The 13,959-nt window shown below is 44.4% G+C and overlaps 1 protein-coding gene across 2 annotated transcripts in view; it reads right to left on the bottom strand.

Annotated features, from left to right (window-relative positions):
- Positions 1-2,845, bottom strand: part of ZCCHC2 (zinc finger CCHC-type containing 2) — a 49,638-nt gene extending 46,793 nt beyond the window's left edge. For both annotated transcript variants that reach the window (XM_027118699.1, XM_027118700.1), the window contains exon 1: positions 1,543-2,845. In XM_027118699.1, the coding sequence (XP_026974500.1) occupies positions 1,543-2,475 (933 nt within the window). In that variant the 5' untranslated portion in view covers positions 2,476-2,845. The remainder of the gene's footprint in view (positions 1-1,542) is intronic.
- Positions 2,846-13,959: the final 11,114 nt, after the last annotated feature.

The following is a 13,959-nucleotide window of genomic DNA, read 5'->3' as shown; positions in this document are numbered from 1 at the left end:
AAACAATTTTTTTAAAGATATATAAGTACTGCTTCTGAGTTCAGACTTGCTTCTCTAAATTTAATGACGGGTGCAGGATTTTTTTGGAATTATTTTAGTGAGTAGGCTGAAGAGTGGTAAGGGCTTATACCATCAGTATACACAGTTGCATGCTAGTAGTAGACATTGGAAAATATTTCAAGCTCACCAAGAAAATTCTGGATACTAGCGTTACTACATCTGAGTTTGATAAAGTATGTCCTAAAATGTGAGTTAGTCACTTCACAGAAGCCTCGTTATAAAAAGGAGGGGTTCAGCCTAGATTATCCCTAAATCCCTTCCAGCCCCCAAATTCCTTTCATTCTATGGGTGCTGGGTCCACACAGCCATTAGAGAAATACAATGCCCAGTTTAAATTCCAAGGTATTGAACGTCAGCAGATATATAAGTTTAATTAACTTTCAAGCAAGGAGTGAAAAAACTCCCCCTTTCCATCCTGGAGATCACCTAAGTTAACACGGCATCCAAATAAATACTTTTTAAATAGTTGTGAACCACGAAAATAAACTTACTGTACAGGTTTTACTCTAAATAAAAGCTACTACTCCATAAGATTGTGACGCTCAAGGACTTTATATTGGGCCTAGATTATTATTAAATTGCTTTCGTGGCCAAATAAATTAATTTTCTTTAATGTTTGCGACAAATGACTTATCTTAATTCTCGTCTTCTACACTTTGGTGTTTAATAACTTTTTAGAAAACACTTATGCCTCAGTAAAGGACCAACAAACATCCCCGTACTCAAATGTGTAAGCACGGCTCAAACCCGTTAGAAACTAGGACACGCCAGAGGCAAAGAGCATAACCAACCGCCCCAGGAGGGGTTTCTTTACCCAGACAACCAGCGCTACGACTTATCTAATTTGAGTCATTTCGCGGGTCTCCACATCTGACGTTTTTCTGGGAACATCAAGTTCCCTGAGCAGGAGCCAAAGACCCTACGACTCCCTCTAACTCAGGCATACACTGAGCAAAAAGAGCCCCTCTGTATCAAAGACAGTGCCACACGCCGGGAGCGCACCTTTAGGACGCCTCACCGAGGGGCAAGGCAGAGCTTTACAACGTGTGACCAGAGCGCCAGGAGGCAGGAAAGGGAAAGCTCAGCCCAGGGCTGACTGCGGCCAACACACAGGCTCCTCTAGCGCTTCGCCTTTCCCAGCACGTCGAGATGCTCAAAGCCAGAAAGGTCCCGAGACCCTTCATCCGAGAGGGGGACGGGGCTGAGCGCTCCATGTTTTCCGTGGCAACTCCGGCACGGAAGAGACTTCTAGAGCATTCTGTTATGGCGGGTACCCGTGTGTGTAGGGGCGGGGGGGTGGGGAGTGCAACTGAGCGGCCCAGCAAAACGCAGATTAGTGCTCTGGGGCTGGGAGCCTGGGCTGGGGATGCCGAGCCACCTGCGCCGGGGTGAGGCTCGGTCAAGGGGCGTCCGAAAGGCAGGCGGGGGAGGCCGCCGGGGCAGTGACCGCCCCGCGGGCGTAGGGAGGCTGGCGCGCCTTACCTGGGCCCTGGGGCCGGCAAAGTTACACAGCTCCGCCTCCCCGTCTTCGGGGCTCCCGCGGAGCGCGGCGCGGAGCCTCTCCAGGTGCTCCCTCAGGGTGACCCGCTGGTGGAAGGAGAACGCCGGGTGCAGCGAGGCCATGGTGAAGAGCAGCAGCAGTTCCTCCTGGGCCCTGAAGCCCAGCCCGCCGCAGGGCTGGGGCTCGGCGCCGCCGCCTTCCGGGCCGGAGCCGTCCTTCTCGGCGTCCTCCTCGTTGTCGCCGTCCTCGCCGGGCTCGTCCTCCGCGCCGCCCCGCGAGCCGTCGCCCCGGGCCGCTCGCAGGCTCTTAAGCACCGAGTCCACCTGGGGCAGGAGGCGGTGCAGGCGGCCGGCGGCCTCACGGTTCTCGGAACCCAGCAGCGCCAGGTAGACGATGAGGCGCGAGCGCACTGCGGGCTCTCGGAAGTCGGCCAGCGGCCCCGGGTCCGAGAGACCGTTGGCCTTGGCCTCCGAGTCGCGCAGGTAGTGGTAGTCCTTGCGCGCCAGGTCCTCCAGGCACGAGCCGAGGAAGCGCAGCTCCAGCGGGTTGCACAGGTCCAGCAGCCCGCACATGAACTCCAGGCGCTGCGCCGAGCCCAGCACCAGCCCGAACCACTCATACACCCGCTCCTGCTCGCGCAGCGCCGCCGTGGGCCCGCCGCCGCCGCTCGGCATGCCCGCCCCCGCCGCCGATCCGCCAGCAACAGGCTGCCCGAGCCCCCCGGGTGGCGGCGGCGGCGGCAGCGGGGGGCCCCGCGGCGGGCCCGAGAGCGGCGGCGGCGGCGGGGGTCGGCAGTCGCGGCGGCGACGCGGCGGCGCCTTAGCGCCTGGCCGCGCGTCCGCCTCAGGCTCCTCCGCCTCGGGCGGCGGCTCCGCGGGGTGCGACGGCTTCAGCGGCAGCTTCATCCTCAGCATCCTCGGCTAAGGCGGCGCGGACATGCGAGCGGGGGCGGGAGGGAGGGGCCAGGAGGAGGGGCGGGGGCCGAGGCGGCGGCGCGGCCGTCAGGAGCGGGTCCCCTCCATGCCGCCGAGGGAGGGCCGGGGGCGGGTCTCGGCCGGCAAGGGGGGCGGTGGCCAGCCGGCGGGGTCGCTGGCGTAGTCTTCCCGGGCCAGAGGCGGGGCGTGCCCGCAGTGGCTCCTCCCCCTGGGCTCCGCGCCGGCTCTGGGAGCCCGGGTGCGGGTGGGAGCGAGCAAGCGAGCGAGCGTGTCCTCCTTCTGCCTCCCTCTCCCGTCGTCCGCACTGGGCTGTGGCGGCGGTACCTGAGCGGTTCCCTCGCGAACTGGTGCGGACCGATCGGCTGGGAGAAGAGGAGGAGCGGCTAGTCGGGGCGGAGACGCTTGCGGACTCCACTCAGGCACTTCAGCCAATCAGCAGCCCGAACCAATGGTTGCGTAGATCTCCCCGCCCCCGAGGCCCGCCTCTCTCCGAGAAGCCACGCCCAACTGGCCTTTAGGCGCCTTCCCTCTGGACGGCTTCCGCGCGGTCCTAATGTCTGGTGGTTGCTGCGGGTCGGGGGGAGGACGCTGTGGGACCGTGGGTGGCGGCTAGATGGGCAGGAGCGCGGCGAGGAGGGTGCAAGCCCCACGTGTGAGGAGGGAGGTGGGGAATTGCACCTTTTCCAGGGGCCCGAGCACGGCTTGTGACTACCGACTCTGCCCTACCTCCTCACGGGGGCCGCCGCCCCAGAGCGCCGCCGGGTTCCCTTCGCGGCCGCGTGGTACGCGTCCCAGGAACCGGGCTTCCTCCGGAGGGAGCGCGCTAACCCGCACTTCTTCGGTTCACAGCCCGGCCGACTGTCTGGAAGTCAGCGACAGGACAGTTCCCACCGCAGCTTTACCGGGATCTCTGTGTCGGCTCTCCGGATTGCGGATCGGGGAACAGGGTGGGGAAGCTGGGCTGCGGCTGTGGGTTGGGGGGCCAGGACACCTCGATCCCGGGCGAGCGCTCACCCGGGGCGCGGGCGGCACGGGTCGACGCTGGGGGCGCAGGGGCGACCCGACCCACGGGAGTTCCACGGCCTCTGGACCGAGGCGGGACGCTCTGGTGTGGACGCCTCTGGCCTAACAGTTGCCTCTGGTCTGTAACGCTCTTTGGAAATTATTTCCACGACAGTTAGCAAAAGCCCTCCAAAGCCCCCATCTTTGGGGGATTATTTTATTTTCTACAAAACGTAATATTTTGAATTCCCATTCTGGGAACAGGCTTTCAACTTTTTTTTTTTAAGTTTTCATTTTTAAGGTTTAAAGACCTCCAAAATCTCTTCCCTCTCTGTTTGCTTTTTTTTAAAATTTATTTATTTTTGTTTGTGTTGGGTCTTCGTTTCTGTGCGAGGGCTTTCTCTAGTTGCGGCAAGTGCGGGCCACTCTTCATCGCGGTGCGCGGGCCTCTCACTATCGCGGCCTCTCTTGTTGCGGAGCACAGGCTCCAAACGCGCAGGCTCAGTAATTGTGGCTCACGGGCCTAGTTGCTCCGCGGCACGTGGGACCCTCCCAGACCAGGGCTCGAACCCGTGTCCCCTGCCTTGGCAGGCAGAGTCTCAACCACTGCGCCACTAGGGAAGCCCCTGTTTGTTGCTTTTTAAAAACCAATGGAGCCTAAGTTTTTACGGTCCCACTGGATCTTTTGAGGGTTAACTTTAAAAAGGTGGGTTTTAAAAAAAATCCTTAATGTTTTAAATTAGGAAGTCCTATTATAGCTATATTGTGGCAGTATGTAAAAAAAGAATCACTTTTTACGAAAGTCTTTCTGAAACTATTCGGACATCTGTTGGGAGAGCATATGCTGAGCCCTCTTTACCCCACAGCTTTATGCCCTAAGAAGCTAATTTATAATTCAGTAAAAGGCTGAACTAAAGCCTAAATCAGTTTCAGTGATAAAATAGGGAGACAACTGTTTTCAACACACTTGAGATTAGTAAAATATATGAAAGCCATTCTTTCCTGTAATTTGCTATTTCCTTGTGTTCTTTTGGTGTGATGTAGAAATCATTACAATCAGGAGAAAACTTTACAAGGACTTTTATTATTACAGTCCTTGCCCCTGTTTGCTGTCAACCTCACCTGCCCTGGAATCTTCTATCCTATCTCATCTGTTCCCACATTTCTGAAGCTTAGGGTGAAATACTTTAGGCAACCAATAATAATCTTGCTAGATACTCACAGGTCCACAGTGAGTCACCCTGTCTAGATGAGGATCGAGGTGATCCAGGCATATGGTCTTCACCTCTTCCTTGGCAACAAGAAGCCATTTGGTATGAACTCCCCACAATACTTGATCCATAAATTTTGGGTCTGAATTCAGATTTGTAATCAATGATGATTACTTTTGTCCTTCTATCTTTCATCCATATTAGAAAATGCAGTGATCAAAGTGATCAAATCACATACATGACACACAGTGATTTAATGATTCTGGTCATCATCCATCAGCTGGATAATTTGCTATTTATGCCCCAGTACATGGTTTCAGAGGTCCCTCTCCATACCGCTACTCATTAGACCAGGCCTCTGTTTTTTTCCACCCCACCCTAAGTGAGAGAGAGAGAACACCTTCAGTTAAGACTAATGTACTACAACAGGGAGGGGCCCAGATGGAAATCCCAAGATGAGGTGTAGGCGTGTTTATTGGAAAAAACTATCCAGATGATTCTAAAAAGACATCCTAGCAAGGTATTCCTCCCACCGGACCTACCTATTGGGAACACCTGCTCTAGATTCCCTGGTATTTTATATATTTTCTATATAATCATTCAGATGGGCCAAATAGTATTGCTGTGGTAATGGTGTGTGTGTGTTTGTATCCAGATCTTTCAGAGGAATATATCCTGTAAAAGACATCTTTAAGGACACAAAGTGCTATTGTGTCTTGTCCCTAGATGATACTTATGCATATTCAATATACTTTGTTTTATTTGCCTCTTTAACAATGAAAGATGGTATACCCAGAAGACTGGTTTCAAGTTAAGATTATACTTTGGATTAAGAACCAGCCAGTGTTTGAAGATTGAGGAGACTTTGTAAGCCTTTTGCAGTTGGGTTACTGCAAGAAATTTCACTGAAACCACAATTAATTGGATGGTTCAAGGCAGACTGGTAATGACATCTACTCCATATAAAGGATGCCTAGATACAGCCACGTCTACCTCAGATGATATCCTGCAACAGCTAACCTGATCCGTACCAAGAATTTGTTCTCTTAGTCTTTGTGAATGTTGACCTATCTGCCCCCTTCCCCATTATACCTCCCTGTTTCCTCCATTACAATATAAATATCTTAACATCAACGACCATGTTTTATTCACTTTTATATTTTCACATCTGGAACACAGTAGCTGTTACTAAATGTTTGTTAAATAATGAATGAATAACGCTCCAGGGACCAAAAGTAACTGCTAACAGCTCCTGGGATCACCTGAACCCTTTTCACCTCTAGCAGGGAAGAGAAAACATCGGCTCCCAACCTTGCCAGGCTAGTTCTGAGATTTATTCTAACTGAATTGGCTTCGGTTACATGCCTGTTCCTGATCAATCCTGGAGCCAGAGAAGTGGAGGCAGCTTCTTCAGAACTGTGTGGATCCCCCAAAAGAAATCCAGGGCTTTTGGAAGGAAGGGAAACATGGATGCTGGGGAAGCACCCAACATGTGTCCAGTGTCATTGTACTTACAATCTATAGTTTTGATCACTTAAGTTGTCATGGGTTTAAGGTACCTCAAGAACAATTTTTTGTTTAGTTAGGTCACATATTTTCCTTTTGTTACATCATATTTATTTTAAGAGATTAAATATTAAATTGTCTTTAGAGATTACAGTTAAAAATCTGGTCTAAAGGTCTTGCAAACAACACAGGTAAATTATTCATTGACATACAACTTAAGGGAAAAAATATTGCGTATTTAAAATTAAAAGGATAAGTTTTTGTAAGGTTTACAAAAACACCCAATATGACAGATTTGAGATAAAAAGAAATCCTCAGTGTTTATGCTGTGGCAGTATTCTCATTGATCAGCTGGCAGTCCATGATCTCATTGATCAGCTGGCAGTCCATGATCTCATTGATTAGCTGGCAGTCCATGATCTCACTGATCAGCTGGCAGTCCATGATCTCATTGATCAGCTGGCAGTCCATGCCCAATACTGGTATATGGCACCTTTTCTGGAAGGCTACCATTGGGTAAAATTCGGAGTCTCCCTGGAGTTATGGTTCCACTTGTCAGGAAGTTTCTTAGGGACTTAGATTGACCAGGCTGCCTGAGTATTCCCACTTATAAATCAAAACTTTTAGAGAAACCCTGAAATCCACCAATCTTTGAGCCCTGTGCGGAAATAAACTTGATTCTGAAGTGGTTTGGTTTGCAAAATCCTCAGGCTTCTGATTTGTGTTAGAAATTAAGGAGCTGGATGACCTTAGGCACTTGTGTGGTTCTTTGGTAGCTTTGCAAATAGACCTTGTACCCAATCGCTCAAAAAGGCAAGGGCTGTCTCTCCCCCCCCACCACCCCCCGCCAAAAAAAATCACACGGCCTTCTAGGGACCTGTGGAAAGGTAGAATTGAAGTTCTGGAAGGCTGACTTGCTAGATAGAAAAATAACCTCTGCTCCAGCAGCATCTCTGGAATAGAATTTGCTGAATTCATGTACTTCTTTAAACATATGGTAACATCATATTATTGGTGAGCTGTTGATTGTCAACCCACCTTAAACCCACCATCTCTTACCCTTTCATCTTCATAAAAGAAGCCTCATTTTTTTTTTTTTCAAGTATCCAGGCTTCTCCCAAAGACCCTGTGTGGCTTGGGGGATACCTTTGCCAGCTCCGTGGATTGAGCAGTAACCCAATCAGGAAAGCCCATACTTCTCTCCAATTGGTTCAGAAACCCAGAATGACTGGGATATATCAAATGGACATACGAGCCAAGAAACTCTATAAAATTGGTACGTGAAGGGGCTCCCACTGGCCAAATCTAGCAGAATTTGAATATCAAAAAGAATAAGATGGAGCCAGTGAATAAAAAAGAATCCAAGTTCATAGGGATTCTCAAAGAAAAAGGGCTGGAGAAGGGTGCATGGAAAGCGCTTCTTTATAGAAGAATGCGAGCTGAAAATTTTAGAAGGAAAGTATCATTTTGCAACCACCAAATGCAATAATTGATCCAGGCATTTTCACCACTGGGTGCAAAGTTGTTGGGAAGCAAAACATTCACAGGTCCTCAAAATAACACCTCACTTAGTTAAAAGGGAGGGATGGTACTTTTACATTAATAAATCTGATGGATACCACCTTAACCATGTGGTCGCGATTAGCATCACCAATAATGAGACAGTCTAACATTCCTCCTCCTGTCATGGATGTCATTGGAAGCACACACTACTTGCAGTATTCTTGCCAAAATGTCTACACTGAATCTAGTCATGGGGAAAGAGACAAAATCTGGATTGGGGACATTATACGAGACGCAGGCCTGAATCAACCAAAATATCAATGTCATAAAAGCAAACACAGGCAGGGGACTGTTGTATGTAGCTTAAAGAAAACTAAAGAGACATGACAACCAAATGCAATTCATGATCTATGATTGGATCCTGGGTTTAAAAAACTCTAAAAGACATTTTGGGAATAATTATGTAAATTTGAATATGGACTTCTTATTTGATATGGTTACTGTATCAATGCTAACTTTCTTGGGTGAGAATGACATCATGGTTGTATAGAAAAATGTTTTCAGTTGGTTCATGCCAAAGTACTGAACGTTGAAATGTCATGATATCTACAATTTTATCTTTTATTATATAGAGAGAAATAAAGCAAATGTGACAAAATATTAACAGTAGACAAATCTAGATGAAGGGTATATGCGTGAACATTGTACAATTTCACCTTTCTTTAGGTGCGATTTTTTTTTTTTCAAAATAAAGTGGGAAAAAATGGCGATTGCAAATACACATCCACAGGATGAGTAAAAAAATAAAATTTGTTAATTTAGGAATGGAGTTGAGCACATTTAAAGTCGCTTTTTAAAAACTATTTATTTATTTATTTGGCTGTGCCAGGTCTTAGTTGTAACACACAGGATCTTCATTGCCGCGTGCAGGATCTTCATTGCTGCATGTGGGATCTTTTAGTTGTGGCACGCGGGATCTAGTTCCCTGACCAGGGATTGAACCTGGGCCCCCTGCATTGGGAGCTCGGAGTCTTAACCACTGCACCAGCAGGGAAGTCCCTAAAGTTGCTTAATTAACTGGTTTTGTCAATGGGACAAAACATTAATCAAAGTCCCCTTAAAACTATATATAAAATAGAATAATAAGATTTGTAAAAGGAACACAAGCCTAATGGAGAATGGGTTTTCTGAATTTGTTACCTCAATATATTGACCTTTCAAGATATTAGAGAGTAAAGCTGGTTAGAATCAACTTGAAATGGCTTGCAGAGTTATAAGGTGTCCCAAGAGTCAGTTTGTCAATGCATTCTGAAGGAAACCTGGGCCACAGCCAAATGCAAGCAAGGTCATCCTCAGATGGAAATGTTTCTAAAGAAGAGTGCAAAATCAGACTTCCCTGGTGGTGCAGTGGTTAAGAAACCACCTGCCAATTAATCTTCGTAACATTCTATAAAATAGTATATGCCATTTTATAGATAAAAAAAGCGAGACTAAAAGGTTAAGCTATTTTCCCAAGGTCTCATGCTAGAAGGTGACTGATACATGTTTCAAACCCTGATTGGTCACCCTACACTGTTTTCAACCATTATACCATCTAGATAATGAATAATTTACCACGTGTTTCCTGACTATAAAAGCCACACACAGTCACTATTAAAATTTTGATTAATAAAAAAAATTTGATTAAAATTAAAATTTTTAAGTAAGCCATAATTCCACTGCCTAGAGGTAACTTATACAATTTATTTCCAATATTTTCCTGTGATTGTATGTGTTTGAGTATGCACACATATATGTGTGTATATTTGTGCAGGGTATATATATTATACACTGTAGTTTTGTGGGTGCTACATTTTTAACTTAAGACTATGTTGATTTCTGAATTTTAATTTTGGATTGTTTATTGCTAGTATATGGAAATACAATTGATTTTTGTATGTTGATCTTGCAGTTTGCACCTTGCTGACTTGTTCATTCTACTAGTTGTGTGAGTGTTTGTGTATGTGTGTGTTTTAAGATTTTTTACATACAGGATCATGAGTCTGAATAAAGACAAGTTTTATTTTTCCTTTCTGATCAGTATGCCTTTTTTTTCTTCCCTGTCTGCACTGGCTAGAATTTCTAGCACAATGTTGAATAGAAGTGGTGAAAGTAGACATCCTTACCTTATTCCCAACTTAGTGGGGAAAAAATTCAGACTTTCATTGCTGAGTATGATGTTAGTTGTACATTTTTCATAAATGCCCTTTAATAGACTGCAGAGGTCCCTTTCTAGTCCTAGTTTGCTGAGAGTTTTTATCATAAATAGGTATTGGATTTTGTCCTATACTTTTTCTGGGTCTTTTGAGGTGATCATGTGGTGTATGCACTTTATTCTATTATATGGTGTATTATATTAAATGATATTTAGATGTTGAACCAACCTTACACTCCTGGGATAAATCCCACTTGGTCATAATGTATCATTCTTTTTATATGTTACTGGATGCTGGCCTGCTCTGGCAGCTGTCTCTCATCACTTACTCTGCCTCTCCATGAAGCTGAGGAAAGGGGTGGCTGGGAGCAGCCCCAGGCTAAAATGCCACCCACTTCCACTGATCTCACTGAAGTTCAATAGTTGTCTCAGATAAATTCTTCTCAACTTTTTGTATTTACAGAGTACTGAGATGGTTGTTTTTGATAATTTTGTCCAATTTTATTGTTGCTGTTTGGGGAAAAGATTTGCTGTGCTTCTCCCTCAGTCATTTGGGTAATCCTGCCCCTGCCTTACCCCCTGCCCCCCAGTTCTTTCTATAGGGATACAATACACATCCCTAACTTTTCATTCCACTTTATTTAATGTTTCTACTTCATACAAAATGTAGAAACCTTGTTATATATAGGTTGATTTACTACTGCTTAGGTTCCTATATAGGTTCCTTTGTCGTGGAATATGTAGGTTCATTTACCACTTAGAGACTGTAAACATCCCTACCTCCTGTCCTTTACACTGTGTTATCATATATCTACACACATGTACAAACAACTTTCAGGATTTAGATTAAATAACTAGTAAGCCCCCTTTCACTCAAAATAAGACAAATGCTTTTAGCAGAGAAAAAAAGTTATAACAAAAACTCTTTACATGTGTCCTGCATCTATAAATAGCACGTCTTTGCCTATAGTTTAAAATTCTTCAAAGAGGAAAGAATGCCTTTATATTTTAGGAACTAGTGCCTAGAATAGTAGCTCTAATTCTTTCACTGTATAAAAGGTGCAGAAGGTTATTTGGGGCAAAGGTATTGTGTGCAGAGTGAGTGATCTGTGTATATTTGTAACACCTTTGCTCTCATGCAATCTCACAGAACTGAACTGACATATCTTTTACACCAGGAGAGAATCAGTATCAGTATCCAGTATTTTGCAACAATGTGATCACTAATCATTAATATCCCTTAGGCTGTTCAGGAAATGGTATATTTTCTATTCCAGACTATTCTAGTTTATAGCAACACAATTGAGGAAAAGTTTTCAGGGTGTGTTTTTTGCTTTGTTGTGTTTATTTTTTTGAGGACAAACAGTTTATTTTTCAGTTCTATCTTTTAGAATGTATTTTTCCCCTAGCCCTAAAAATCACCTCTTGGTGAGGTGTACTGTTAATTTTATCCTATGTGTATGTTCACATGCCTCTGTGTATACCACAGTTCTCTGTTTAAGAAAGTTAATTTTTAGTGATCAGAGAGCACGTTTATCTAACTTGCCAAAAATAGGCACATTAGACTTCCGTTTCATTCCTTGTCTGTAATGTTTCTTACATCCTCCTAATTCTTCTAAAACTTAACCACTCTCAAGGACCAATGTCAAATCTTCACTCTTTCAGGAACTCTCCCATTGCTATCCCACCTGGAAATGGTCTTTTTTTCCTTCCTTCATTTATTTGTTTAGCAAATATGTATTGAGTACCTACTCTTTGTAAGACACTGATTATATGACAGAAGATAGGTAAAAGTTATCTGTATCAAAGTTATCTGTGTATCTGTATGCACATTGTAGATATATGTTTCTAAATCTTATTTTCTCAGTTAAATTGTGAGTTGCCTGGGGCTGCACCCTCCATCTTATTATTTATTGCATTCCTCATAAAATTTAGCAGAGTGACTTCTATTAAGACTTAAAGGAAAAGTTTAATTTGTATGATTATATTTGCACTCTTTCTTTAAATATACTTAAGTATGCAAGACATAAATAGCTCTAATATTTAGTTACACCATTTAATCATTCCACAAAAAATATTCTAATACGGGTATGGAACTAAACTTTAAAGTTGATGAAAACTCAGTCCCCTCTTCACATCTATATAATCACTCCTACCTGGCACTCCCCTCCCCCCAATTATTTTCCCAGGCTCTGTAAGAATGTTGTGTGTGTGCGTTTAAACATATAAATATAAGGCATTAAATAAACCTGGTCTCTGTCAGATTCCCATCTGGTCTGCCGGAGTGTAGGACCCCACAGAAAAAGCACTGTCCTAGGAATTAGGACATACAGCTTCTAATCCTTCACTCTTTCCTACTTCCTCCTTTGAAAAATATAGAATATGGGAGATATTGGGCTGAGCTAAGATCTCTTCTAGCTCTAAAATCAGATGAGCTTATGTGGACTGACTTCTTTGAGTACAAATCAGGAGATGGAACATCAGAATTTAGTGTACAAATGTAGGTTACATCACTTGTAAATTTTAGCCTACTGTCTCCTCATTTCCTTTTATGGCAAACCTTCTTTGTAAATCCTGTTTTCCCAGTCTCGAAGGCCCTCCTCATCTCATCTGTGTTTATCTAGGTCTTACCATCCTTCAGTGTCAGATTCCACCACTGCCAGAGGAATAGAACTCACCTGTCTCCCCAGGCATTCCAGTCCCCACGAGTCTCATCTCCCTCTGAACTGTGGGGGCCCTCACCACCCAGTTCAGCAATGCTGTTTTCCCCCAATTATTTCTATATGTAATTCTTGTCTATCCTATGGGACACAGACCACATTCTATACTCCTCTTTAGGCCTCCATGTCACACAAATAAACTGATTAAAGCTTGATTTTTAAATTCAAATACGGTCACAGTAGTGAACTGCTAAAAACCTTTCAGAGGCATAAGTAAAATAAAGGACATTTTTGTATAAATTAGATGTGTGGGAAACTTCTTTTAAGGGAATATTTGCTTCAAATAACTTTAAGTAACTGATTTTGCTAGGAGCCTTGATGCTAAATAGGTTAGAGTGTAAACTGCTACAATCATTTCGTAAACAACGTGACACTATGTGTCAAGGATCTTAAAACTTTTTGTACCATTTAGTATAGGTTCCAGAACCCCCTTGGATACTAAATCTGAGGATGCTCAGGTCCCTGATATACAACGGCACAGTATTTGCCCATAACCTATGCATATCCTCTCGTATACTTTAAGTCATCTCTAGATTACTTATAATACCTAATGCAATGTAAATACCGTGTAAATAATTGTCAGCCTATGGAAAATTCAAGTTCTGCTTTTTGGAACTTTCTGAAATTTATTTCTTCCAAATAGTTTTGATCCAAGGTTAGTTGAATTGTGTATGCAGAACACACAGATACGGAATGCCTGACTATATACCTATTTCTGGGAATGATTCCTAAGGAAATAATTCTAAAAAACAAACAAAAGAAAACAAACAAAAACACAAACTTTATATGCAAACATGTCCATAACAGGATAATTTGTAATATTAATGTCCAAAAATAAGTGAATGGCAAATGCATTATATTCAAATGAGAGAATATTACATAACCATTACAAAAATGGGGTTGGTAAAATGTGTACCAACACAGGGAAATGCTATAATATAACGTTAAGGGAAAAAACTCAGGGTATAAAATTTTACAAGTAGTATGGTCAAGATAATACGCCAAAAATAAGAGTAGAAAAAAGAAATGGAGAAGAATACCTGAAAATGTTAAGAGGAGTTATCTTTAATGGTGAAATTACAATTTGAATTTTTTTCTCCTTCTCCTTTCATCTGTTTTCCAAATTTTCAAAATGGGGCATATATTAATTTTGGAAAGGAAAACCATGTACTTTCAACTACAGGGTCATCGGACTTCCCAGGTGGCACAGTGGTTAAGAATCTGCCTGCCAATGCAGGGAACACGGGTTCGAGCCCTGGTCCGGGAAGATCCCATATGCCTCGGAGCAACTAAGCCCGAGCGCCACAACTACTGAGCCTGAACCCGC

Source organism: Aethalodelphis obliquidens, unplaced genomic scaffold (genome assembly GCF_003676395.1).
Source record: "Aethalodelphis obliquidens isolate GAN/ISIS:26980383/991018 unplaced genomic scaffold, ASM367639v1 scaffold19, whole genome shotgun sequence".
NCBI lineage: Eukaryota > Metazoa > Chordata > Mammalia > Artiodactyla > Delphinidae > Aethalodelphis > Aethalodelphis obliquidens.
Note: the sequence above shows the minus strand (reverse complement) of the source record. Positions and strands in the feature narration are given on the sequence as shown.